Below are 25,614 nucleotides of genomic sequence, written 5' to 3' on the forward strand. Positions count from 1 at the left end.
TACTGCACAGAGCGGCAGTAGCCACAGAGGCATTCACGGAGCGGGATGCCAGTGGCCAGTGGTAGGTGTCCACCTTCACGGAGCGGAAGGATGGAGGGCTGTCATCTCCCAATTAAATAAATAATAAAAAAAAACCAGGGATGGGATCCATCAGTTCTAGAGGACGCATATAAAGAGCAGGTAGTAAAACACTGCATGGAGCGGCAGTAGCCACAGAGGCATTAACGGAGCGGGATGCCAGTGGCAGGTGTCCACCTTCACAGAGTAGAAGGATGAAGGGCATCCATCTCCCAATTAAAAAATAAAAATAAAAAAAGAAAAAAACAGGGATGGGTTCATGGGCTATAGGTATTACCAATTATTATGCTTTTCAATATTTGATGATAGTTAATGTGACTTTCAAGGCATGCTTCACTTTCGCTGCATGTCCGGCATGACTCCCTGCTTCAATGACAGGGGAAAAGAAAAACTGATACTTCACACATTTCCAGCATTGCCCTCTGCTTCATGGCAGAGAGCTATGCTGCCGCTTACCCAACTAATCAAACTTAATATTTCACTTGGAAGCAGCTCCATCACTGCTCTCTACATTAATAGTGGGGGTGAAAAGGGAATTAGAACATAAGGTTACTAAGAGCCAAGAGAAACAGTTAAGTATGAGAAAAAATAAGTGTAAGGCTTGCTGGGCAGACTGGATGGACCGGTTGGTCTTCTTCTGCCGTCATTTCTATGTTTCTATAACAGCAGAAAATGTCATTTCATTTTTCCTATGCTGCTATTATCTGTTTACTGACCCCCTGTGAAAACATGTTATTGTGCACTGACTTTGGTTAGAGCAGTGGGCTACAACCCAGGAGACGAGGGTTCAAGGCCCACTGTCACTCCTTGTGCCTAAGGTACAAACTTAGGGGGTTATTTTCTAAGGACTTATCGTGTACGTTAGGGCCTAAGCACGTGATAAGGCTCTATTGCATGTATTAGGGCCTAACGCACGTGATAAGACCCTGTCGCATGTGAAAAGGCCCTTATCACACGCGAAAAGGGCTTTTTCGCGGTGGTAACATTAAAATTAGGGGGAGAGGAGGAGTTGGGGGGCAGACGGTGGCGCCATGCCCGCGATAGCCTGCAGCCGGCTGCACCTTAGCAGGCGAAATTGCACCGCTGTGGTGCGATCGGCTGCGGGCTATCACCCACCCCATCCTTCACCCCCCACCACCCCCTTTAGCGCAGGCTTCATCATTCTGTAAGCCCTCTGGGGATAGGGAAATACCTACGGTACCTGAATGTAATCTGCTTTGATGTGCTGAAAAAAGTGTAGAAAGCGGAATATAAAAATCTAAATAAATAAACAACTCTAAAGTAATGAAAAGCACTGCTGGGTATGTTGTGTAGCACTACAGAAATGTTAAGAAGTAATAGTAGCAGTAGGAACGAAAGGAACTTTGTACTATGCTACCGCTATAATAATATCCAAGGTTCCAAACGTGATGGCGTAGGCACGTGACTGACATTGGCGGCCAGGGATTGGCTGGCGCAGTAACAAACCAAATGAAACTCATATTTGTTTTGCTAGTTTGAAACTGGCGCTTTCCGCGCCGTTTTGGCCCTGACGGTGGTCCGTAGCTCGCAATGCATGCTGGGTTCCTGCAATATGGCGTCTTCCGTGGTGCTGTGCTGAGGGGCTTCACGTTGCGCTCCCCAGCGGTGAAGTGTCAGAGAGGGCCCGGGACACCATGCGGGTCCGAGCCGGGCTTGGCCTGCCGCCACCTCCGCCGAGTGACCGGACGCGAGGCTGAAAGCCTCCCCCCTTGCTGAGTCTGCTTTACCGTGTCCTGGTTGCTGCTGCCGCCGCCGCCATGGAGCTGGACCTGCAGTCCCCGGCCCTGGGGCTCGGCGAGGAAGAAGAGGCGGATCTCAGCGACTGGAATCTGCCGCTCGCCTTCATGAAGAAGCGGCACTGCGAGAAGATCGAGGGCTCAAAGTCCCTGGCGCAGAGCTGGCGAATGAAAGACCGGGTGAGTGAGGGCCATAGCCCGTCAGCTTTCCTTCCCCGGTGACTGAGTCAGTTCCTCTTTCCTATGTTATGGGGGCTGGCTCCGCATTCTTTCACTTTCTGTGGGCGTAATCTTCCCCTTTCTTCCCCATTGTCCAAAGATAGACTTTGCTCTTCTCCCGCCCAATTCCTCCTGGGAGTGACCTTACGTCCTTCACCAGCGTTATCTGTTCTCCCTCTTTCCTATCCTCCTGCTTTTCGTTTAGCCAACAGCACGAGGAAGTGCTATGAGCGTGGCACTCAAAAGTGCTCGTATGAGAATAACTAATTGTAAAGTGAAAGCCATTACGTTATTGCACTATAAATGAGCTATTAAACTAATACATGCATGCTGCAAACTTTTAGTATATCTAAGGCAGGGACAGGCAACTTCTGTCACCCAGTACCGCAACTCAGTCGGGTTTTCTAGATATTCACACTGAATATGCTTGAGATGTATTTGCATGCAGTGCCTGCAGATGCATCTCATGCATATAGTGGATTTCCTGAAAATCCGACTGAATTACGGCACTCGAGGAGTTGTTCACCGCTGTTCTAAGGGTTCTTCAGACTGTCTTAATGTGCATGTTAATTATTTATCACCTAAAGAAATTATTGTTTTTGCCCAACAAATGTCTCTCTTTCTTCTCAAATTTGTAATGCAATTAGGGAAACTAAGTGAATATTGTTTGTGTATTGAGACTCTAAACACATTGAAGAAAATGAGCTCTCTTTTGATTCAAATAGTTTATATTATTAGACACTGGCATTGCTGGATTATTTATGAACATGCATTGCTAGTGGCAGTTTGTGTAGACTCAGAGCCTCAGCTAGTGCATGACCTAAAGCAACCTACATCAAAAGCCATTGATAGTACACTCCTGACCTTGTGTGATTCTGCAACAAAATTCTGGAGTGGATCCAATACTTGGCATCCTGCCATCTACATTCAGTTGAATGCAGCAGTAACTCCCATAACTGTCCCTATCCACCATCATTTCATTTCTAAAAAGGCAAACTAGTAGTGATTTTGCAGATTATCTCGAGCCATTGAACGGATTAAACTCCTGGTTGAAACTGTCTCCTGAATGTTTGATTGTCTGTAAAATAGGATATTCTTTGAAGCTATAGTATAAACTGTGCTGCAGGCCTGATGCCAGAAGTGGCAGATATGTATAAACAGTATATGTGGAAGTTTGAAGTAGACCCTTTTTGGAGGATACCATCACGTATGGAGGAAACGTGGCTTTGACCATTAAAGGAACACCGAATAATCTGGCAGACAGTGATTGAAAATACCAATATGGGACCCTTTGCCATGCAAAGTTTGTTTCCTGGCTCAGGTCTTCAGCTCCCTGAGCTGTCTGGCAATGCTGCAGAGGTCAGATTTGTTTATTGTGCATAACACATCAGTGTTTTCTGCTTTTTCTACTTTGGTTTTAAGCTCTTCTGAAGTGATAGATGCCTCACTCTTGGCAATCAGGAGCCATCCAGCTGAGCTGATGTAGCTGATAGGAATTTGATAGGAATGGTAGCACCTTTGTACCCACCTTTTTTACAAATTTCAACTTTGTCTGTCCCCTGTGATGTCCTTGATATATGCATACATACAGACACAGCTTGAGCATTGACTGTAGGTGCTCTTATTTACTTAGAAGTGCACCTAAAATAAAAATCATTTATCCTGGTTCCTAAAGATTTGGTCTGGTGCCAAGTTTTCCAAAAACATTTTTTCTTCCTCCTGCATCACAAATTAAGAGATTGAACTTTAAGAATGTTTGTGGTAGCACAATATTTAGATGGTAAAATTAGGATTTATTCTGATAGTTGTGAAGAAGGATTCGTCTGTTTCTATCAGGAAGTTAATACAGTGTAGAAGTCAAGCTACATTATCTTTATGGTAAGTAAGTTTAATGAAATCGCTGCTAAAACAGAGGATAGTGCAGTTTCTAGAACCTAGTTGGTTTGAACGGGGTTAGACAACTCTTGCCCTTGAGTGCTATAAACAGGTCTATGATTCATGATAACTATGATGAATATGCATAATATATTTGCATACTGTGGAGATGCTAAATGCAAATATACTTTATGCATATTCAGCATTGAAGACCTGACCTGTTGGTGGAGTTGCCTACCCCTGGATTACAAGGTCCAAGTCAGCATGGTTTTACTAGATGTACATCTTTTCAGATAAAACTGATCAATTTCTTTGATTGGGTGACCAGAGAGATAGATCAGGAGAGAGCATGAATGTAGTGTACTTAGATTTCAGTAAGATCTTTAACACTGCTCCACATAGGTAACTTGTAAATAAACTTAGCATTCTTGGTATGGATCCTAATGTGACTGGGCTAGAAACTGGTTGACTGGGAGATGACAAACATTTTTAGTGATACTTGGAGCTTACAGTGAAGGCAATTACTAGTGGCATGCCACAAGGACCAGCCCATAGACTGGCTCTTTCTTTTTTTTTTTTTTTCAAGATTTTTGTAAGCGATATCGAGGAAGGACTATTGGGGAAAGTGTTTTGTATTTTTATGGACAACACCAAAATCTGCAACAGGAAAGTGTGATAAACATGAAGAGGAATCTAGTAAAGCTTGAGTGTTGGTATAGAATTTGGCTGAAGACTGGAGGGTGGCCAATGTAACCCCAATATTTAAAAAAGGCTTCAGGGGCGATCTGGGTAACTATAGACCAGTGAGCCTAACTTCAGTGCCGGGAAAAATAGTGGAAACTATTCTCAAGATCAAAATCGTAGAGGATATGGAAAGACATGATTTAATGGAACACAGTCAATACGGATTTACCTAAGGGAAGTCTTGCCTAACAAATCTGCTTCATTTTGAAGGGGTTAATAAACATGTGGATAAAGGTGAACCAGTAGATATAGAAGGCGTTTGACAAAGTCCCTCATGAGAGGCTTCTATGAAAACTAAAAAGTCATGGGATAGGAGGCGATGTCCTTTCGTGGATTACAAACTGGTTAAAAGACAAGAAACAGAGTAGGATTAAATGGTCAATTTTCTCAGTGGAAAAGGGTAAACAGTGGAGTGCCTCAGGGATCTGTACTGGGACCGGTGCTTTTCAATATATATATAAATGATCTGGAAAGGAATACGACGAGTGAGGTTATCAAATTTGCAGATGATACAAAATTATTCAGAGTAGTTAAATCACAAGCAGATTGTGATACATTACAGGATGACCTTGCAAGACTGGAAGATTGGGCATCCAAATGGCAGATGAAATTTAATGTGGACAAGTGCAAGGTGTTGCATATAAGAAAAAAAAAACCCTTGCTGTAGTTACACGATGTTAGGTTCTATATTAGGAGCTAAAACCCAGGAAAAAGATATAGGCATCATAGTGGATAATACTTTAAAGTCATTGGCTCAGTGTGCTGTAGCAGTCAAAAAAAGCAAACAGAATGTTAGTAATTATTAGGAAGGGAATGGTTAATAAAATGGAAAATGTCATAATGCCTCTATATTGCTCCATGATGAGACCACACCTTGAATACTGTGTACAATTCTGGTTGCCACATCTCAAAAAAGATATAGTTGTGATGGAGAAGGTACAGAGAAGGGCTACCAAAATGATAAAGGGGATGGAACAGCTCCCCTATGAGGAAAGGCTGAAGAGGTTAGGGCTGTTCAGCTTGGAGAAGAGACGGCTGAGGGGGGATATTATAGAGGTCTTTAAGATCATGAGAGGTCTTGAACAAGTAGATGTGATTCGGTTATTTACACTTTCGAATAATAGAAGGACTTAGGGGGCATTCCATGAAGTTAGCAAGTAGCACATTTAAGACTAATCGGAGAAAATTCTTTTTCACTCAACGCACAATAAAGCTCTGGAATTTGTTGCCAGAGGATGTGGTTAGTGCAGTTAGTGTAGCTGGGTTCAAAAAAGGTTTGGATAAGTTCTTGGAGGAGAAGTCTATTAACTGCTATTAATCAGGTTTACTTAGGGAATAGCCACTGCTATTAATTGCATCAATAGCATGGGATCTTCTTAGTGTTTGGATAATTGCCAGGTTCTTGTGGCCTGGTTTGGCCTCTGTTGGAAACAGGATGCTGGGCTTGATGGACCCTTGTTCTGACCCAGCATGGCAATTTCTTATGTTCTTATAATGCTAAATTTATTGAAACCCCCCCCCCCCACCTCCAGTTTGTTTTAACTCTGCTACCACTTAGTTTCATGGAGTGACCCCTAGTTCTATTTGAAAAGGTAATTAACTTGTCCACCTCCTTGTGATTTCATAAACCTCTGTCATATCCCCTCTCAGATGCCTCTTCTCCAAGCTGGAGGGCTCTGTTTATTATTTCTTCATAAGGGAGCTCCATCCCCTTTATCATTTTTTTTGCTCTTCTCTGTATCTTTTCTAGTTCTGCTGTATTTATTTTAAACTGCACACAGCATTCAAGGTGTGCAGGATGGCACTATGGCGTACTCAGCTTCCTTTTCTAACAGCAGAAAAAGAACCTATCCAGCCACACAGACAGTCACTACCACTCCTTCAGAGATCCTCTGTGCTTGAATTTACATAGCATCCTTGTCTCCATCACTTCCACTGGGAGGCTGCACTATGCATCTGCTACCCTTTCCATAAAGAAATATTTCCTTAGATCACTCCTGAGTCTACCCCTTCTACCTTCACCCCTTGCTCCAGAGTCTCCTTTCTGTTTAAAGAGGCAGTGATACCTTGGAGGTATTTAAGTCTCTATCGTATCTCTTTATCCCGTCTTTTCTCTACAGCATACATATTTAGATCCTTAAATCTGTCCCCATAGGCTTTATAATGAAGATCACTGACACTCTGGACTGACTCCATCCTGTTTGTATCATTTTGAAGGTGTGGTCTCCAGAACTGTACACAGTATTCCAATTTAGGTTTCATCAAGGACTTACACAAGGGCAATATTGTCTCCTTTTTTTCTTTTGATCAGTCCTCTCCCTATGCTGTCATCTTATCCAGTTGTTTGGACACCTTGAGATCATCAGATGCTGTATCCCCAGATCCTGCTCTTGCTTTGTGCATGAATTTCACCCTCTCTATACTGTACCTCTCTCTTGGGTTTTTGCAGTCCAGATTCATGACCATGCATATTACACAATTAAGCTGCAGAATTTGTTTTCTGAGTTGTGAAAAGTTTTTTGGCCAGGTTCCTGGGAATGGCTGTTTTTGGGAATGAATCTCTCCATTGGGATATACTGACTACTTCACATGACCCAGATTAACCACTGATGTAGACAGGCTGCTGGGCTTGGACTATTGGTCTGTCTCAGCATGTCACTACTTTGTGAAAGTGAATAGAGCAGCGTTTCCAAAACTGTGGGTCATGACCCCAATGGGGGTCATGAAAAACAGGACTGCTCCCTGTGGACCTCCACTCCAACCGGAAGGGATAGTCTGCGCACACTCATAGGTTTCATGCCCGCTTCCATTTAGAATGGAAATCTGTGTTAGAGGGCTGCGGCCTGTGAGTGCATGCTGACTCTTAGGTTCCACGCATTGCTGCTGCTAACATTTCTTCCCTGCTTCAGATAAGAGGGAGTGGAGAGGAACAGAGGGGAGGGCTGTTATTTCATGAGCATCTGGGGTTATGTGAATATTCAGTTGTTAAAATGGGGTCATATTGGCTAAAGGTTTGGGAAGCTGTGGAAGAGAGCGCTTTTTCTCCTCATCCCACGGCTCTTGAAAAGGCTCTCTTAAGTTACTTTGTCTTTCAAATTATGACTTTGCCAGTGACTTGCACCTGATAGCACAACTCTTGGATTCCTTCCCCCCGCCCACAAGAGCCAGCCCTTAATATAGGTTGGGGACTGTCTTGAGTATGCTGTAGTGTCTGTGATACTTTTACCCTATGTACACTGTAGCCAGCATCCATAGTGAAAAAGCATGTTTCCCTTTTGAAGATGAGCGCCCGCAAAGCCCGTGCACCAAAAGCAGCCCAGGTACTTTTCATCTGCAATCTGCGTGGGCAGCTGAGGGGGGCAAACTAGCATGATTACATTTGAACATCCCATGTAAACACTCTTCTTCTCCTGGGCATATTTAGGCTGATAGCATGCCTCTTTTGAACTCTGTTAAATGTCACATGCTATGGACACCCGTGCGCACATGTAACTGGGCAAATTACACACAGTCTGAACACTTCTTTTGAAAACCAAGCAAGGTGGATCAATAATTTAAATTTTTTTTTTTAATTTACAGAAAGTGTTTCCAGTTTAAAAAGCAATCTTCACTGCATATACTATACGATAAGACTCAAGTTGTTTATATTCTGTTAAACATTTAAATAAAAAGGTTGAATCCATGAGGATCTACCAAAATCAGAGGCAAATAGCTGCTTTACTGTACCAAGGAAAAAGAAAGGGAACACCATCCACCTTTAGGCCTAGCTGATTCAGGATGGACAATTCTCAAAGCCATTTTATCCGGGTAAAAAGGCTTAGCTGAAAATATTTTGTTCTTTCACTGGACTTTTGTATTTTCTTATTGACTGCCAAGCCATTCTTTATCAGTAACCTGCTGTAACCCCCCCAAGAATATCAGAAATGTATGAGCTCTGAGCATGGAGAATGGTGTGGTATGCTACTTTTGTTCTAATGCATGTGGTTACAGATCTGTGGGTAAAAACTATTCTGAAACAGGTGAGTAGATTCCTGTGGGTTTATTTTAGTTTTATTTTCTTTTTAGACTGCCTTTCCACCAGAAAATCAAAGTGGTTTTCCAATAAGATTGCCAGTGGTCTTCTTACATTCATGTTTACCAGCACTGCTGTATTTGAGGGAACTGAGGAAGGCTGGCCACTTGACCCCAGAATCTACATGCATGGCCACCAGGCAGCACCTCCTAGGAAATGAATTGCTCTTGATAAAATGATTTGTCTGTACTCTAGAATCAAATCCGTATTTTGATAGATGAATTGGTGTTGCTCAAACTGTTCTAATTTCTCTTTGGCATTATTCTTTTTTTTTTTTTTTTTAGTGTTTTAAGCCTTCTTGTTCAATATTGGTACTGTTTACCAGTTACCTTGAACGCTGAACTGCCATACTCTGACACTTCTATACTGGGCCCTGCCAATGCATTTCTTATACAAGTAATTTGATTTATTAAAAATCCTTCTTCAGTCTTGGTGGTATTTCCATCTTGTATATTGTTCATATGGATTTTAGGTGGGGGGTCATTTGCTGATCAAAACAAAATAGGCAAAGAGAAGAATTTCTATGTGCACATAAAAGTAATGCAGTTGGCGGCAAAGCATGAGCATTTTTTAGCATCAACTCCTTTCTGTTGTGCTTCATGGATACAGTTGTGCCTCCCTTTCGTAGTGCATTGTTTTTCAAAGCACTAAGATTCCACATTGTCGCGGTGAACAAAGCAGGATTCTTATGTCCTGCAGAATAATTAACACTTAGGCAAAACTGCTTGGCAGTTCTATCTTCAGTTTAAAAGACTGACAGTCCTATCTTTTGCTTCTGGAGATTGTCAAACATTTTTGTTCTAAGATAATGAGTGCCTTGCATCTCAACCTGCTCCTACTGGACTTCTGTACAATAGAGAGCAGCACACAATTCAAAGCCTCCATTTAAAAGTGACCCTAATTTAAAAAGAAGGCAGTAGAGATGAGAAAAGAGGGCTTACCTCTAACTCAGTTTTGGAAGAGAGAAAAATAAAAGATCAATTTTGGATGGTTAGCTAGTTGCATGTTACTGAAGGAGAAATATCTTTTTGGAGCTCTCCTTTGAACTTGCTGTAAATTTCAGTCTGATAAAATAAGAGCAATATCTCAGTTTTATTTTTGGAATGCAGGAAAGTTGTTTGCGTGAGGACTTTAAGAAGGGACAAAGGTGCTTCTGAGTATTTCTAGGTGCTAGGTAGCTCGTGGAGTGGCAGAGGACATGATCGGAGCTTGTCAGTATGTCCGTCTTTGGAATTTGTAGCCCGTTTGCTAAGGTAGATAAAGAGGAATATTAAGGCTCAGCAAGTCAGCGAGGGCATCTGGTTTTTTTTTTTTTTTTTTGCAGAGCTCTGAAAGTAAGACAATTATAAATTTATTGTAGTGTTCTGGGGCCCTCAGAGTGTTGGTAAGAAGTTATTAGTGAGCTGTGGGATAAATTATTGAGAATAGTGCGTCAGATATACAGGCCAGTTTATTACACTTTTTAACTTGTTAGAGAAGCCCTAGTTTGTCATTAAAAGACATGTGCTTGCAGCAATCCAACCTACAGGGTATTTGTTTATTCAGGCAGCATCATCCTTGGCTCATTTGGCACTGACCTGATGAAAGAAGAAAACCTCTCCAAAAGCTAGTCACAAGATTTTGTCTGTTTAAAAAGGTCTTGCCTACACCTCGTTTGCGACCCTTCATTTCTATGTGTAATTAAAACTGCAGCTTCCTAGTCTTTCACTTATGACAGATTTTGCAAAGAAATCTATAACGTTCTGTTGTGAATTAATTTATTTTGCATTTTAATCAATGTCTGAAGACAATGTAACCATTGGGTTGATTATTTGATGGATGGCTGGATCTGACTTTACTGTGGAATTGAGACTTAAGTGCTCAGAGCAGGCCTTGTGCCCTATCCATGCTTTATTCTCTTCTCTCCCCTTTCATCTTGCTTTGTGTTCTGCTTGGTGATCCTTAACAGTGATTTTAACACAGCTAATTACTGTGCCAGGCGGTGAGTGTTCAGCTGTTATCACTTATTCAGCAGTACAATCAGCTGCCCTGAGAGTACCCACACCTTTTCCTCTACCTGCTTGATTTGCCCTGGTGATCCTTCAAAAAAACAAACATATATCCTGCCTGTGAGTACATATATCCCCGCCCCCCCCCCCCCCCCCCCAGAAAGAAAGCACTGCCCGGGAGTGAAGTGTGTTGGGCTTTCCTATTTGATTTTTAACACTGGATCCTGAACAGGAAGAGATTTGGAGAAACAGTGATGTTGGATAAAGCAAGTCATGCACCCAAGGCTTAAAGAACACTGTATAATCATTAGATAGTCACCAGATGGTTGTATGTCATCCCGGTCAGAGTGACCTAATCCTGGCTTTAAACCCTCCCTCCGCCGCCGACTTGTGGCTCTAGTTTCTGTAAGTAGAAAGAATCCAAAAACAAGCTGCAGGTGAGACTTTTTTTTTTTTACTGGACCGACTTAATACACTATTTAAAACATTTTTATACCGCCTATTGGAATTTCTAAGCAGTTTACATAATTTGTTGCAGACAAAAAAAAATAAATTAGCACTTATAACAGCCACACTTTAAGATCACAAACATTCCTCTTCTTGGTCTGATATGATCTATACCTACATGTAAAATATTACATCTGTGACAAGCTTTTGAGAGCTCCGCTTGCTTTATCGGATTAATGAAGAAACAGTGCAGTTACACTAGGTTTAAATAGTACAAAGTCTGCTAGGCCATAGATTGTCTGTCTGTCTGTCTGCATCTGCCATTACAGCTCAATGAAGGAGAGGGAAAGGGTTGACAGAGGTCATTGTTAGTAATACTTTATAGTTAGATGGCCTATATCTTTGCAGAAAGCATTTTTGTATGCATAAATCATACTGTATGGACCGAAAAGATGATTTTTACACCTTTTCTTCTCATACTTCCTGTTTTCTGTGAACTAAGCCTTTTCTTTGTGCACATTTTTGGGTTTGTGTGCATTTTTTAACTCCCGGTGTATTAGCATATTGGCTTACTGCTTTGAGAATTAAAAAAAAATATTAGCTTGTGTGTTAAACTGTGTGCTGAATTTCAGCTCCCAGCTTTATCGCTTGCAAAGCTTGGGGAGGGCTAGTGCAGGCTAGATGCTGGATTAAGTATGAGATCCTGTATGCTCATCTACCAGGAGAGAGGGGAGAACCTAGAACAGGGTTTTCTGAACTTTTATCCAGTATGACTGTATTTTAGCACTTGAAATGTCACATGATAAAACACCATTCTCGCATCTTCCCAGTTCGGCTTTCGCAAATCGTTAAGCACAGAATCCCTCCTCATATCTCTTACCGACACCATTCTATCAAATATGGGCAAAAAAACAACCATGTCTCCTGATCCTGCTAGATCTCTCCATGGCCTTTGACACAGTAAAACATTCAACACTATTAAAACGTCTTGCAGACATAGGCATTAAGGGAACATTCCTCAGCTGGTTCAAGTCCTTCCTGTCTAATAGACATTTCAAGGTAAAGATAAATAATAAAGAATCACAGCTGGTCCCATCCAACCAGGGTGTCCCCCAAGGTTCATCCCTCTCTCCGACCCTCTTCAACATTTATCTTCTCCCGCTCTGCCAGCTACTCACCAATCTAAATCTGACGCACTACCTCTACGCGGACGATATTCAAATACTCATCCCTATTTCAGAATCCTTACATAAAACTATGACTCACTGGAACAATTGCTTGCAACTGATCAATCATCTGCTCTCCAGCCTCAACCTCATACTTAACAACAACAAAACCGAGATCCTAATCATCAATCAAGATGACAACAACTAGCTTCTCAACCCATCTGACACACTCCTTTCAACCATACCAAAATTAAATCAATCGCCACATGTAAGAGATTTAGGTGTCATTCTAGATAATCAGTTTAACCTAAAAAAATTTATAAGCACCATCACTAAAGACTGTTTCTACAAGCTACAAGTCCTTAGAAAGCTGAAACCACTACTTCACTTCAACGATTTCCATATGGTTCTACAAGCCATCATACTATCGAAAATCGACTATTGCAACTCGCTCCTGTTTGGTCTCCCAGCCAGTACCATCAAACACCTCCAGATGGGTCAAAACTCTGCAGCCAGAATCCTTACCAAAACGAATAAAAGAGAACACATCACCCCCACCCTTAAACTCCTCCTCTGGCTGCCCATTAAACACAGGATCCTCTTTAAAGTGCTCACAACTATCCATAATCCATTCACATCTCCCCACTCTACCTAAGCACCCAACTACGTCCTCACACATCATCCAGACCCATCAGAGGAGCATATAAAGGCACTCTCTATGCCCCTTCAACAAAATCCTCGCTTCAGAAACGTTCCATATCTACAGCAGGCCCCACTCAATGGAATGCGCTCCCGCCAGACATCCGTCTAGAACTCTGCCATTCTTTATTCAAAAAGAAACTTAAAACCTGGCTCTTCGGCCAAGCTTTTCCAGGATCATGAGCCCCTGGTTCTCATCCAGCTAGCAAGAGCCACCGGTTCGCATCTTTCTAACTTTCTTCTCTATTGTTTTATGTACAAATTAAGTCCTTCATAATCTCGAAGTATCATACTACTATTACACTGTAGCAAATCCCTGTTTTAAGCATACAAATGACATTTTTACAGTTACGCTCCACTTCTATGGTCATGTTTTTCTTTATACGGTTTTCATTTGGTTTTGGTTTTTGATGTTCCAAGAGACTTGACACCTAAGAGTTTTGTTTTATGTACTAAATTCATAATGTTACGCTTGAATAGTTTCCCCGGTCCAAGTTCCGTAACCTATGTACCATGTACCGCCTCCAGGCGAATTATTATGTTCTGTTTCATTGTAAATCAATGTGATTTGTATTGCATACAGGAACACCGGTATATAAAAATTAAATAAATGATTCCAAAGGATTACCAAAACAAATTATCACACTACCTGCCCTACAACTGCTCCCCTCTCTCAATCTCCATCCTCTCTAAAGGACCTTCTTTTAATCTTCTCCCCTCCAGTGAACCCTCTTCTCTCAACATCTGCTCACCTCCCTAGCCCATCCCCTCTTTCACACCCTCCAGACATTTTCATATTTCCCAGCTGAACCTCTCTCAACTCAGTCCTTCTTATAATCCCCATCTGATCATGTCACCCCCTCCCTCTAACCTATCCCTGATTCTCTCCTCATTTATGCCTCATCCCCTATTTTGCCTCCCTTCTCCCCTCTTGCATCCTTTCCAGTGGATCCCCTCTCACCCCCTTTTTGCATCTCCCAGTTGATCTTATGTCATTTGCCCCTCCATAGCCAATCCCTTTCCACCTTATCCAGCCCTCAAACCCCTTCTGCATCTCATCCCTCCCTTCAAATAGTCCCCTTTCCAAACAATCCCCCTGACCAGGGTCAGTGGCAGTATTTTCCTTTGTGCACTGGGCCAAAGGTAGATGACGACAACTGGTGGGAAGAGAAGGGCAGGCTGATGCCATGTGCAGCATTTTTCGCTTGGGGAGCTTCTGTGGTGGGTGAGAAAAGCAGTGGCTATCTCCACTGACTGATAACAATCTGCTCCCCTCCCTCCCACATGGCTGGTCCCAAGCCTAATGGTGGATCTGCAAGTGACAGCAGTGGTAGAAATGAAAGTCAGCACAGAGCCTGTGGGTTTGTGCAAGCTCATAGGTCCTGCAGTGGCCTCCTCATGCAGGGCTTCCTGTTAGCATAGAAACTCATGCAAGGGCAGTGGTGCTGCAGGGCCTGTGCATGTGGGCCGGCTCACAAAGCCCCATGCTGATTTCTAACGATGCAGGCACTTAAGACCCCAGTAAGTTGAAGGTTTTGTGACCCCCATTTGGGAAGCCCTGAATTAGAAGGAAGAAAACAGTGGCTCCATGAAACGTGTAGCACTTTATATTTAGATGGCCTATATCTGATAGTGGGTGAGAGAGCCAGTGTCCTCTAAGTCTATTGTGTTTGATTATCTTCAAGTCACATGTTTTGCATTTATGTGTTCGTGAAATTTCCCTGTATTTGAGGTTATTAAGGGAGTGGTCTTCCTTTGGGAAGTATTCAATTTCTATAAGAAAAGCAGGGCTGGAACTCTATAGATGTGATGGAGGCAGAACCAGGACTGCCTCAGCCTGTCCCTGATGACCTGGAGCCATCTGGTGATCCTATAGTAGAAGCCTGGGTCAGCTTTTATCCAAGTGAGTATATATATATATATATATGTCTTGTAAAGGCTTAATCTGCCAATTTATCTGCCCAGTTCAGCCTTTTCTGTTACATGCATCCTTTCTGTTAGTGATGTTTCTACCTAAACTAGAAGTTTAGAATGCTCTTGAATTTATTTTCTTTAAAAGTCTATTTCAAGTAATTTAGCTGATGGTGAAATTCAGGATCTAGAGCAGAAATATGTGAATACAATAAAATATTAAAGGGACATTAAAAGTTAATAGATTTTTTTTTTTTTTGTTGGCTGAGATTTTTCTTATGTTGGAATGCTGCAAGGCTTGCAGATTAAAAAAGATGACTTCTAGTGTTCAGCGGGAGGATTAAATTAGCCTTCGCTTAGTTTCATCTTTAATTGGCCTCAGCTAGAAGGGCTCTGGCCTAAAAAATAGCTTTAACAATGTGCTAAAGTATATTGTAATTTTTACAATGTTCTGCTACTAATTTGTGTGTAAGAATCAAAGCAAAGAGATGAATAAAATTAATATTCTAAGGCCCAGGGTACTCCAGCCAACCTAACACGCATATTGATATGACATGATAGAGTAAGTTGGCGGTTCTCGTTTTTTAAGAGAGAATTTCTACTTGCTTGTCTTGACCATAGGGTTGTTTAGACACTGCAGCCGCCCTTGGGATAGAAGCTATTCATTGCAGTAAGTGCATACCTAGATTGTGCAGAAACCATTGTTGCTCTGCACACCAAATCCTTGTCTGTGTGTGTGTGTCTCTCTCTCTCTCTCTGCAAGTAATTGGTGCTGATGGAGGAGCACCCTTGGCTTCTGTGTTTTTTTATTTTACCTTGTTATTCTAATAGTTATTCTTCATTAAGTGTCTTTGAATGTAAAGTCAGCATAAATATATATGGTTTATGCCAGTGGTTCTCAACCTTTTTCCCATCGTGACACACCTGACAGGCCACGCTCACATGTGTGACACACTGCTCATTACAATTTACGGCAGAAATAAAAAGTAAAGGTCCAGTAATTATTTTTATTGTTTAAAATGACATGAGGAAAAAATACATATTCTGTCTGAACAGAAATTGCATAAATAGTAAACATCCCACACCAAAACAGCACCAATTTCCAGCACTTAAACAGTAACCACCTTACCTAAGAAAAGGCAAAACTGAAAATATTACACCAGGCCTTAAGACACCAATACATCTCCTATTAGGAAAACGGACCAAGCCAGGCTGCTATAGAGTCCTACACAGAAACTACACGCCAGCAGAAAACCTCACCTAAATCACATGTGCTGACCCTCACCTAACAAAGAATAAAGAGACCATAAAGCATAACTAGAAGCATGCAGACAAAAACTGAATTGGAAACTGCAACAAGCCAGAGTCTCTGTATGCAGTGTAACAAAGGAAAAAAAGAAACATCACCAGTCCTTATAAAACACATCAAGAAATATAAAATCAGTAGCAGTAAAACCATACTAACAAAAAGAACAGATTATTTCGAAACAGCTGAGTGGAATATCCAGTAATTAAAAACTCATATAAAAAATTTCTAGATACCAATAAAATATTTCAAAATAGCAGACACAAAGGCCCAATAATGAAAAATGATACAACAATGTTTTTGCTCTGCATACCTGGGAACGTTTGATAAACCGGCATGATGTGTTTCACGAATGTCGGTAAATAAAAGTTAATAAATAAAATAAATAAAATAAATATCCAGGTCTCCTGAGATTGTTTTGAATTAGCAGGAGGAGGGATGGTTTGCTTGGAACTTTCTCCTCTCTCTGTCACATACCAGCGCTCTCTCTCACACTGGCTCTCAATTACACACCTATATACATGCTTTCAGTCACTCACATATACACATGCTTTTTCTCTCGCTTATATAGGTTGTTAATTACACATTTACACACATGCTGTCTCTTTTCACGCTTACACATATAGGCTTTCAATCACACATACATGCTGTCTTTTTCTCTCACACACAGACTCTCATTTACATGCTTACAAACATGCTCTCTCTCTCTCTCTCTCATTTACGCACAGGCTCTCAATCACATACTCACATGCTCCCTCACCTAAACCAGCTCTCAATCACACACAGACACACATGCTCTCTCTGTTACTTATACACACAGGCTCTTAATCATGCATACACATGATCTCTCTCACACACAAAGGCTCTCAATCATACACATACTCTTTCACACAAACAGGTTTTCAATCACAAACTTACACATACAGGTTCCCAATCGTAAACTTACATTCATGCTCTCTCTCTCACAGGCAGGCTCTCAATCACAGACATACTCTCTTTCATATATACAGGCTCTCAATCGCACACATAAATGCTATCTCACTCACACACACACACACACACACACACACACACACACACACGATCTCAAACACACATGCTTGCTTAGTCACTGTCTCTCCCTCCCCCCCCCCCCCCCCCCCCCGGAACTAGCGGCAGCAGCAGCCTCCTCCCAGCCCCGACCTCCTTCATTTTCAGCCCTCGCGGAGGAGGAGTCCCATCGGCCGCGGGGGTTGATGTTCTTCATTTTCCTCCGATCCGCGCTGCACATTCTTCAGACCGCGCCTCTCTTCTGTTCTTCGGGCCGATTCTGACCACACTAGCATGGTCTCTTCTTCCCACGCACGCACCCGATGCTCACCACTTCCTCTTCCGGGCGGCGGGAAGAAGAGAGGATGCCGCTGACTCCAGCTGTCCTGCCGTGTTCCGCCCGGGCTGACAGCATTTTAAGCCCGAACGGAGGAGGACCGGGGAGCAGCTGGGTCAGCGGGGGACCGGGAAGTGTGGTGACACGGCAACACACTGGTGTGTCGCGACACACCAGTTGAGAACCACTGGTTTATACTACATTATAATAATTCTGGGTGTAATAAAAGTTTTTAGTACAGAAGCAAATTCTAGGGCTTTTCTTGACTGATTTGTTCTCCTGGTAAGGAAGAATATTTTGGGCAAATTACAGTGTACAGAAAAGCAGTTTTTTCTGCTTTTCTGTACACTTCCCTGCTGCTGGCTGAAATTAACGCCAGCCTTTGGGCAGGAGTTCATTTTACTCTCAGAAATTTACGGCTTGGCTGCACATTTTACTTTCTGAATCGTGTGGGAATAACTAATAGGTCCATCAACATGCATTTGCATGTTGCAGGCGCTATTAGTTTCGGGGGAGTTGGCCGCGCGTTTCGATGCACTATTACCCCTTACTGTATAAGGGGTAAAAATAGCGCGTCGATGCGTGTGTCCAGACGCGGGATAACAGTGCGCGCCACCTGAGCGCAATTTACTGTATCGGCCTGACAGGAAGCTGTGCTGTGGAATAGTTCAGTCACAGTACTTGATTCTCAGTAGTTTTTTTTTTTTTTTTTTTTTTTTTTTTATTGCACATATGATAGCATAAAACTTTTTTTTTTTCTTTAACTTTTAATGCCTGGAATGCCCTCCCAGAGGAGGTGTTGGAGACAAAAACAGGAAAGGAATTAAAAAAAAAAAAAAAGCACGGATAAAGGCAAGGAATCCCTGGAGGTAAAAGGATGGTGATGACGCATCGGGGTAACCTGCACAGAGTGGCAGTTCTGCCCAAAACAGCAATGGCATGATTGCTTTGTGCTTCCAAAAAAGCATTGCGCGCGCTGCACGGAGCAGCTAACGGCCTAAACAGCAGTGGTCTGGTTGCTCCAGTGCTTTCTTAGAGGTCTGATGAAATCTGCCCGGAGCAGCAATACAAAGACTGAGGTATCCTGTATGCAGGGACCATGATTAAAACCCAACAACCTCACTAATTGTGATGGTTGGGGGGGGGGGGGGATTATTATAAAACTTGGTGATAAGACAGAGAAGGGTGCCTGGGTGTTGGCTTAAGTATTGGTTTTGTAAGGAGGAATGTTGATGATGGCAAGGCCTGAAATAGCCTACTAGCAGAGGTGGTGGAGGCCACCACGGTGACAAATTTTGGGAATGCTTGGGTCAGATATGCAGGGCAGTGGTGAGAAAAGGGCAGAGAGGTCAGGTAAAAGACATGGGGAAGTAGGGAGCTGGTGTTTTTGTTTTATGTATGGGAATTTATATATGCATCTGCCTAAAGTGGACAGGGATGCGTTTCGTCCCTGATTCATTGCCACTGTCGCGCCGTTTCTCCCCCCCCCCCCCCCCCCCCCGCAGTAAACCTCCAAGAGATATGCAGCATCCCCAGACCATGGCCGCAGCAGCGGCAATCCTCAAAGAATTGCGAGCATTGTGGGCGAAGCTTGCTGTCTAGGCTCTGTCCCCACTTCCTGTGGACGAGGCTCAGCTGGGCAGACTGGATGGGCCATTTTGATCTCTGTCTTTTATTTACTATGTTGCTAGTTTTGGTAGTTGTTTACACTTACAAATCTTGTATGTATGACATGGAGGGGGTGGGAGCAGGCTGGGTGTTGGATTAAGTATGGCATCCTGCATACTCATCTAACCAGGAGGGTAGAGAGCCATGAAAGAAGAAAGTGAACTGTGATTTGATGATAAAGCGAACTTAACAAGCAGTCGTGCTTTTACGGCAAGCAGGTGGAATATATGCTTGCAGTTTAAACAGTCTTGGATGGGTCTTTTTCTTTTGCCATATATCCATTTGTTGATGTGCTGCTCTGCATTAGAGGCTTCTGATGACCAAGGAAGGGAGGCTCAATTTTGGGACCAAACGTTTGTAATCTGAAGATTTGCGTCTTTGGTGATTTCGCTGTCAGGCCGTTACAATATAGTGCGCTCAGGCTAGCGCACCAGGCAACACTCTATTGGACGTGCATTTTGAACGTGCTAAAATAACCCCCAATGCAATATGGGGACAAGCGCGTCCAGACGATGCATAGCTGCTAGCGCTGATCACATGTGAATTCTATGTAGATGAGACTATTAGCTGTTACTCCCGCAATGCCAAAAATTGCCACTCAGCCAAGGCACCCTTTTTAAGGCGGCAAATTTAACACCTCCTGGGAGCTGGCATTAAAGCATACCACACTCAAGGGCTCATGGGGAAAAACCAAAATTCTGCTTTCTGTGATTCCTCCTATTAGTAGTGTTGCAATATCATGCCTTGCTCAAGAAATCTTGCTTTCTGTGCTTCCCCATAGGGGGGAAACCACAGAAAGCAGCATCCCCAAGGTCTGGCCCAACTGGGAACCCCTGCCGGCAGTACGTGAAGGGGTAACTAAATCAATATTAAGTGTCAGGCAAGTAATATTAATTTATTTACTCCTTCACTTACTGCTTATTGGTCCATTCCCTGTCACATGTCCATGAAAGGACCAATCCCCTCTCAGAAGGCTGTCCTGAAAGGGGACTGGACCTTTCACTGACAAGTGTCAATAACAAGGACCAATTGGGAACAGCCCTGCCCGGGGGTAGGGAGGGAGCTGTAGCCAGGCAGCTGTGGGCGCACAGGTCATGTCTCCTGGGCGCCCGATGCAGAGTGCTACAGGCGCACAAATTACCCATTGCACGTCCCCTTTAGCACGGCAGCTCATTTGCCTATTGCATCGAGTGCCCAGGAGAGGTGGATGTGCGCAAGTTAAAAAAAAAAAAAAAAAAAAGTGCGACCAGTTTGGACGCAGGCTTTTTACGCGATGATATTGCATCGTCCTATATGTATGTAACTGCAGAAGCTGTTTTCTTTGCTGCTTCCTTTGATCTGTCAGAATTCCATTCCTGCTTCCCAAACATGCATTCTCTTTCTCTGCAGCGTGAGGATTTCAGATGCCAAAGAGAGAGAGAGAGAGAAAATCCCTCTGCTTATTTCTGGAACATTTGTTTGTAATTTTTAATTTGCAAAAGGCAGTTGTTTAATGCACTGGGAGAGCCAAGGGAGAATTGTTCACTTAAAGAGCTCCCAGAGAGTGCTTTTCTCTGTTGTAATTGCACGTCTGGTGACAAAATGTTTGCAGAGTGCTAGGGAATGGTTGTGCAGGGTCTGGTTTCATTTTGAGGATGGACAGGCAGTACACCATATTCTCTGGAGTAAATTTGTTTGATTTATCATATTTTGGTCCTCTTACAAGGCTTTAGCCTAGTCTTTTAAAATAACTGCCAGCAGTGAAATTATCTCTGTGACTTCAGAAGAAAATACATAATGCACTGTATTTCTTTTGTCTGTGTGTCACCAACCGTTTAAATATTCTTATTCATGCAGTATGCAGACCTCCCAAAGCGGCTCTGATTCTGAGAGCCCTGGACTTCTGTTGTATAAAGCTTGGGAAGATGAAGGATCTTGGAAACCATTTAGACTTCCCAAGCCACTGGAGGATCAGTCAGTTTTGGTGACATGCATGCTCTGCTTTTGTTGTCAGTGTCCTCATGTTGATTTTTAACAAATTGCTTATTGGTGCTATTGTAATTAATAGCAAGATGACAGACTGAAATTTAGAAGGATCCCTCCAGATTATCAAACCGCATTTCAAGAAAGACTAGCTAGTAAGCCCATGAGAGAGGCTGTTAGAAACAAACCGGAATATATCGAAATACATTAGTTGTTTTATAAATCCATATCAAGAAGTGTGTTCTGCAGCTGTACAACCCAGTCTGTCTGAGAGTGATGCAGCTGTTTGCCCTTAAATCATTCTCACTAAGCATTTGAGCTCCATGAGGTCCATATTCAGAAGTCATTTGGATGTAATAGTTATCCATCTGATTGGCTTACTCGGCTATATTCAGCCTTTATCAGGCTAAATTCTAGCCAGCTAATAAGTTAGCTAGAATTTAGCCAGATATGTTAGAGGTGGTCCAGGGGCATAACTGGGAGGAGTTGTTATCTGGCTAACTGCAATATTAAGAGCTGGATGACTTACGGGCCGATACAGTACAGTGCGCTCCACGCGTGTTTTCGACGCGCTAGCGTTACCCCATATTCAGTAAGGGGCCGAAAACGCGCGTCCAACCCCCCCGAACCTAATAGCGCCCGCAACATGCAAATGCATGTTGATGGCCCTATTAGGTATTCCTGCGTGATTCAGAAAGCAAAATGTGCAGCCAAGCCGCACATTTTGCTTTCAGAAATTAGCGCCTTCCCAAAGGTAGGCGCTAATTTCTTCGGGCACCGGGAAGGTGCACAGAAAAGCAGTAAAAACTGCTTTTCTGTGCACCCTCCGACTTAATATAATGGCGATATTAAGTCAGAGGTCCTGAAAGTTTCCAATTTTGCTGGCGTCCGGTTTCCGAGCCCGTGGCTGTCAGCGAGCTCGAGAACCTGCTGACAGCTACCGCTCCGGTCCAAAAGGAGGCGTTATTTTTACCGCCGGGCCTAATTTGAATAGTGAATCGCGCGCACAGGAGAGTGGGCGTTCTCCCACAGACTTTACTGTATCGACCAGTTAGTTGGCTAAGTCTGGTCGAGTCAAAGAGCTATCCTAAAGTTACCTGGCTATAGTTAGTCAGCTAGCTAATTAAGATAGCCATCTATATTCAATAAGGTGGCTGCACTATTGAATATGCCTCCAAAGTTAGCCGGCTAACTGCGCTATACGGGCTGTCTGAATATAGACCTCCATGTAATATGCATATCTAACTGGCAGAGTTAGTGTGAAATATGAAGCAGCTTATGTCCTGGTGACTGGGGTGGATTGGACTCTCAGGGCTTCAGCATGCCTTGATGGCTTGATCAGGCCAGTCACGTGACTGATGTTGATCGCAGTAGCCCAGTGCAATCACCGCCAGGCTCTGCAGCAGCTCTTCTGGCAGAGTGGGAGTCTCCCCTGAGGCTATCCGCTCACTTCTGTTTTCTCTGTGACTACAGCCACAGCTCCTTGGGCCTGCACATTTTTTCCCCTTTTTCCCCACAGCTGCAGTTAAGGCTCCATGAGTCTGCACTATTTTTTTTTTTTTTTAATTTTCCTGCGGCGTTGTTGATGCTCCCCCTGCTTCCCTCATCACTGTGGCAGTGAGAGCTCCAGCAGAAGGTAGCCAGCTGACCTCTGGCTGCTGCCTTCTCCCCACTGGCTGAAGGCTTCTTGCTTACTGATATCTGATGCTGGTTCCCCTTTTGTTGAGTCCATGGGGGAAAAAAAAACCTACCTACCTCCCTCCCTGCCACATTGGGGCCTATCTGCCCACCTCTTCCCACACCAGGGCCATCAACAGCCCTGCCTGGATTCCCCCCATCACCAATGTAACTAAAAACCTTTTTTTATATATTCACAGATGGCAGGGGTGAAGCATGAGAGAGATTTGGGAGTTAGTCTGTGAGTGTGTGTGTGTCAGCGTGTGTGAGGGTGTGTACGTGCGAACGTCAGTCTGAGGGAGCGTGCACACGTTTACTAATAAAGGAGCAGGTGTGATTTGTGGTGAAGTAATGTACAGAAGCTTGTTCACATTAACTGTATGTCAATATTTTATTTTTTCTTTGGGTTAGTTTTATTTACTTCTGGTGGGTACTGGTGGTGGCTGCCCCTTTGTGTGCAGTATCTTATTTCTGAATTCATTAAAGTACTTGTCTACACTTTACTGATTCCGTGATCTCTGTTAGGAATTTATTTCTTTCAGTTTGGCAGGAGGGGAGGACTCATCTTAATGGGCATCATCAGAGGTGAATTGGTCACCTGGATCCTCAGAGAACTGCTGTCCTCACCACAGTTCAGGGAATCCAAGTTCTGCTCACCGTAGGAATGCTTTGGTGGGGGGCATTGATGACTGCTGTCAGATTGTCCCCTCTCTTGGCATCATACATCAATCTGATGCAGGAGCTGAAGCGGTTTGGGGAGAGGGACAATAATGCCACCACAATGTCAATGCACCGCTGGCAGTCGGTGCAGTTCTGGACCCCTTGACGTTGATGCCCGTGACAATAATTGCCCATTGGCTGGGCTAAGACTGCCAAAAGCTTCTAAACATTGACGTTCTCTTGGGAGGTCATAGTCTCATGGGAGCAGTCTTCAGACACCATGGTCTGTCCCTAACCATGCTAGACCTAACCCAGCTGCACAGGGGGCAAATTGTAAGCCAAAGCATCTGATGACAAATAAGTGAGATGAATAAATGACTTGAAGGCTGGACAAAATCTAACCAGAGCTTCCCTGGAGCACACCAGAACCCAGTGCACTATACAGCCGACAGAAAAATAAAGAAACTTAGACTGAATGAAAAAAAAACTATCCAGAGGACTAGAAGTAGAAAACCAATTTGTGGGGCCCTGTGAGAACAGCGCCAGAAGCCTTCACTGTGGCAGCAATGAGAGACGGAGAGAGATGAACTGCACCCTGCATGCTCCGTGGGAAAGATGAGCTTGAGAGCACTTCGAAGGCTGCACGTGCTCTGCTGGGCACGCTCAAAGCTTCTGGAAGCTCTGATGTGAAAGTTCTGTGTTAGGCTGTTATCTGATGTTACCCGTGTGTGAGGCATGACATCCCGCTGTCCTCTGAGAACCTCTGTTACAGGTAAGTAACTCCACTTTCTGTTCAGTTTTCAATTTAGCCGATCACCTATTAGGTTCAAAATGAGGAACAAAAATTCAAAATTACACAACACTAAGTAACGGTAATAATAAAATTATAAAAATTGGGTCAGGTATACAGCCAATACGTTTCATACACACAAATTTCAGATTAATAAGCCTTTCTAAATATGAAACAACCAAAAGTCTAAAATGGGAAACTTTCCTTAAAAGAAACATCTTTAAGTGGGTTCCTAAACCAAGCAATTCCCTTATAAATGGATTTCCTTAGTAATGCAATAGTTTAGTTTATTATTAGCATTTCTATACCGTCACATCAGACAAGCCTTCACAACGGTTCACAAATTAAAACACACAAGAAAATACATTATTTTGTTAAAATAGTAACAGCTAAAAACTACATAAAAGAGGAAAATTAAATAAATTAGCTGTTAAGTTAAATGATGAAAATAAAAAGGTTAAATCTAAAACAGAATATCAAATTGCATAAAAATATAAATAGTATTAATAGGCTGTTAAATTTAATTAATATTGCTAAGAGAAATAAAAATAAAAAGTAAAAACGGAATTCATAAAAGTTAAGCACATTCTGGTGTTTTGCAGCTTTATATCTAAGGTTCACATTCTGGTGTTTTGCAGCTTATATCTAAGGTTTCATGCTCTGTAAAGGTGCACTTGAATAACCAAGTTTTCAATTCCGCTTTAAATTGCTTTTTTTTTCTGCTAGTAATCTCAAGTACATTGGTAGCGAGTTCCACACTTTTGTTCCAGCAATAGATACAACACGTTCTCTTCCAATAAAACAATTGATGAGGAAGGTTAAACGTCTTCCTGAATAAGAATGCTTTTAAGGAGGCGGCACTGTGGGTTAATCTAGAAAGAAGGAGTGGAACATCTGCTTATATTGATGTAATACACAGACCTCCATCACAGACAGAAGAAATGGATAGCTGTTTAATGGAGGCTATTCACAAAATGTCTATGAAAGGGGAGGTGCTCTTACTAAGGGATTTCATTCTGCTGGATGCTGGTTAGGACATCTCAGCTGCGATGTCTTCTAGATTCTCTGCGGGGAGAACTGTTCCGTCAACTGTAACAGAACATGGGAGGAGGCAATACTGGCCTTAGTGCTTACCAAAGGGGACAGTTTCTTATTTCTTAAACGGGTATTATAGCTTCACACAGATAATGCATACCTCTTATTGAGAATATATTAAGGAGCATAGCCCC

At 42.8% G+C, this 25,614-nt stretch overlaps 1 protein-coding gene across 2 annotated transcripts in view; it reads left to right on the forward strand.

Moving 5' to 3' along the window:
- Positions 1-1,613: 1,613 nt before the first annotated feature.
- RPTOR (regulatory associated protein of MTOR complex 1) overlaps positions 1,614-25,614 on the forward strand; it is a 699,963-nt gene continuing 675,962 nt past the window's right edge. For both annotated transcript variants that reach the window (XM_029599200.1, XM_029599201.1), the window contains exon 1: positions 1,614-2,015. In XM_029599200.1, coding sequence (XP_029455060.1) covers positions 1,857-2,015 — 159 coding nt within the window. In that variant the 5' untranslated portion in view covers positions 1,614-1,856. The remainder of the gene's footprint in view (positions 2,016-25,614) is intronic.

Source organism: Rhinatrema bivittatum, chromosome 4, assembly GCF_901001135.1.
Source record: "Rhinatrema bivittatum chromosome 4, aRhiBiv1.1, whole genome shotgun sequence".
Lineage (NCBI taxonomy): Eukaryota > Metazoa > Chordata > Amphibia > Gymnophiona > Rhinatrematidae > Rhinatrema > Rhinatrema bivittatum.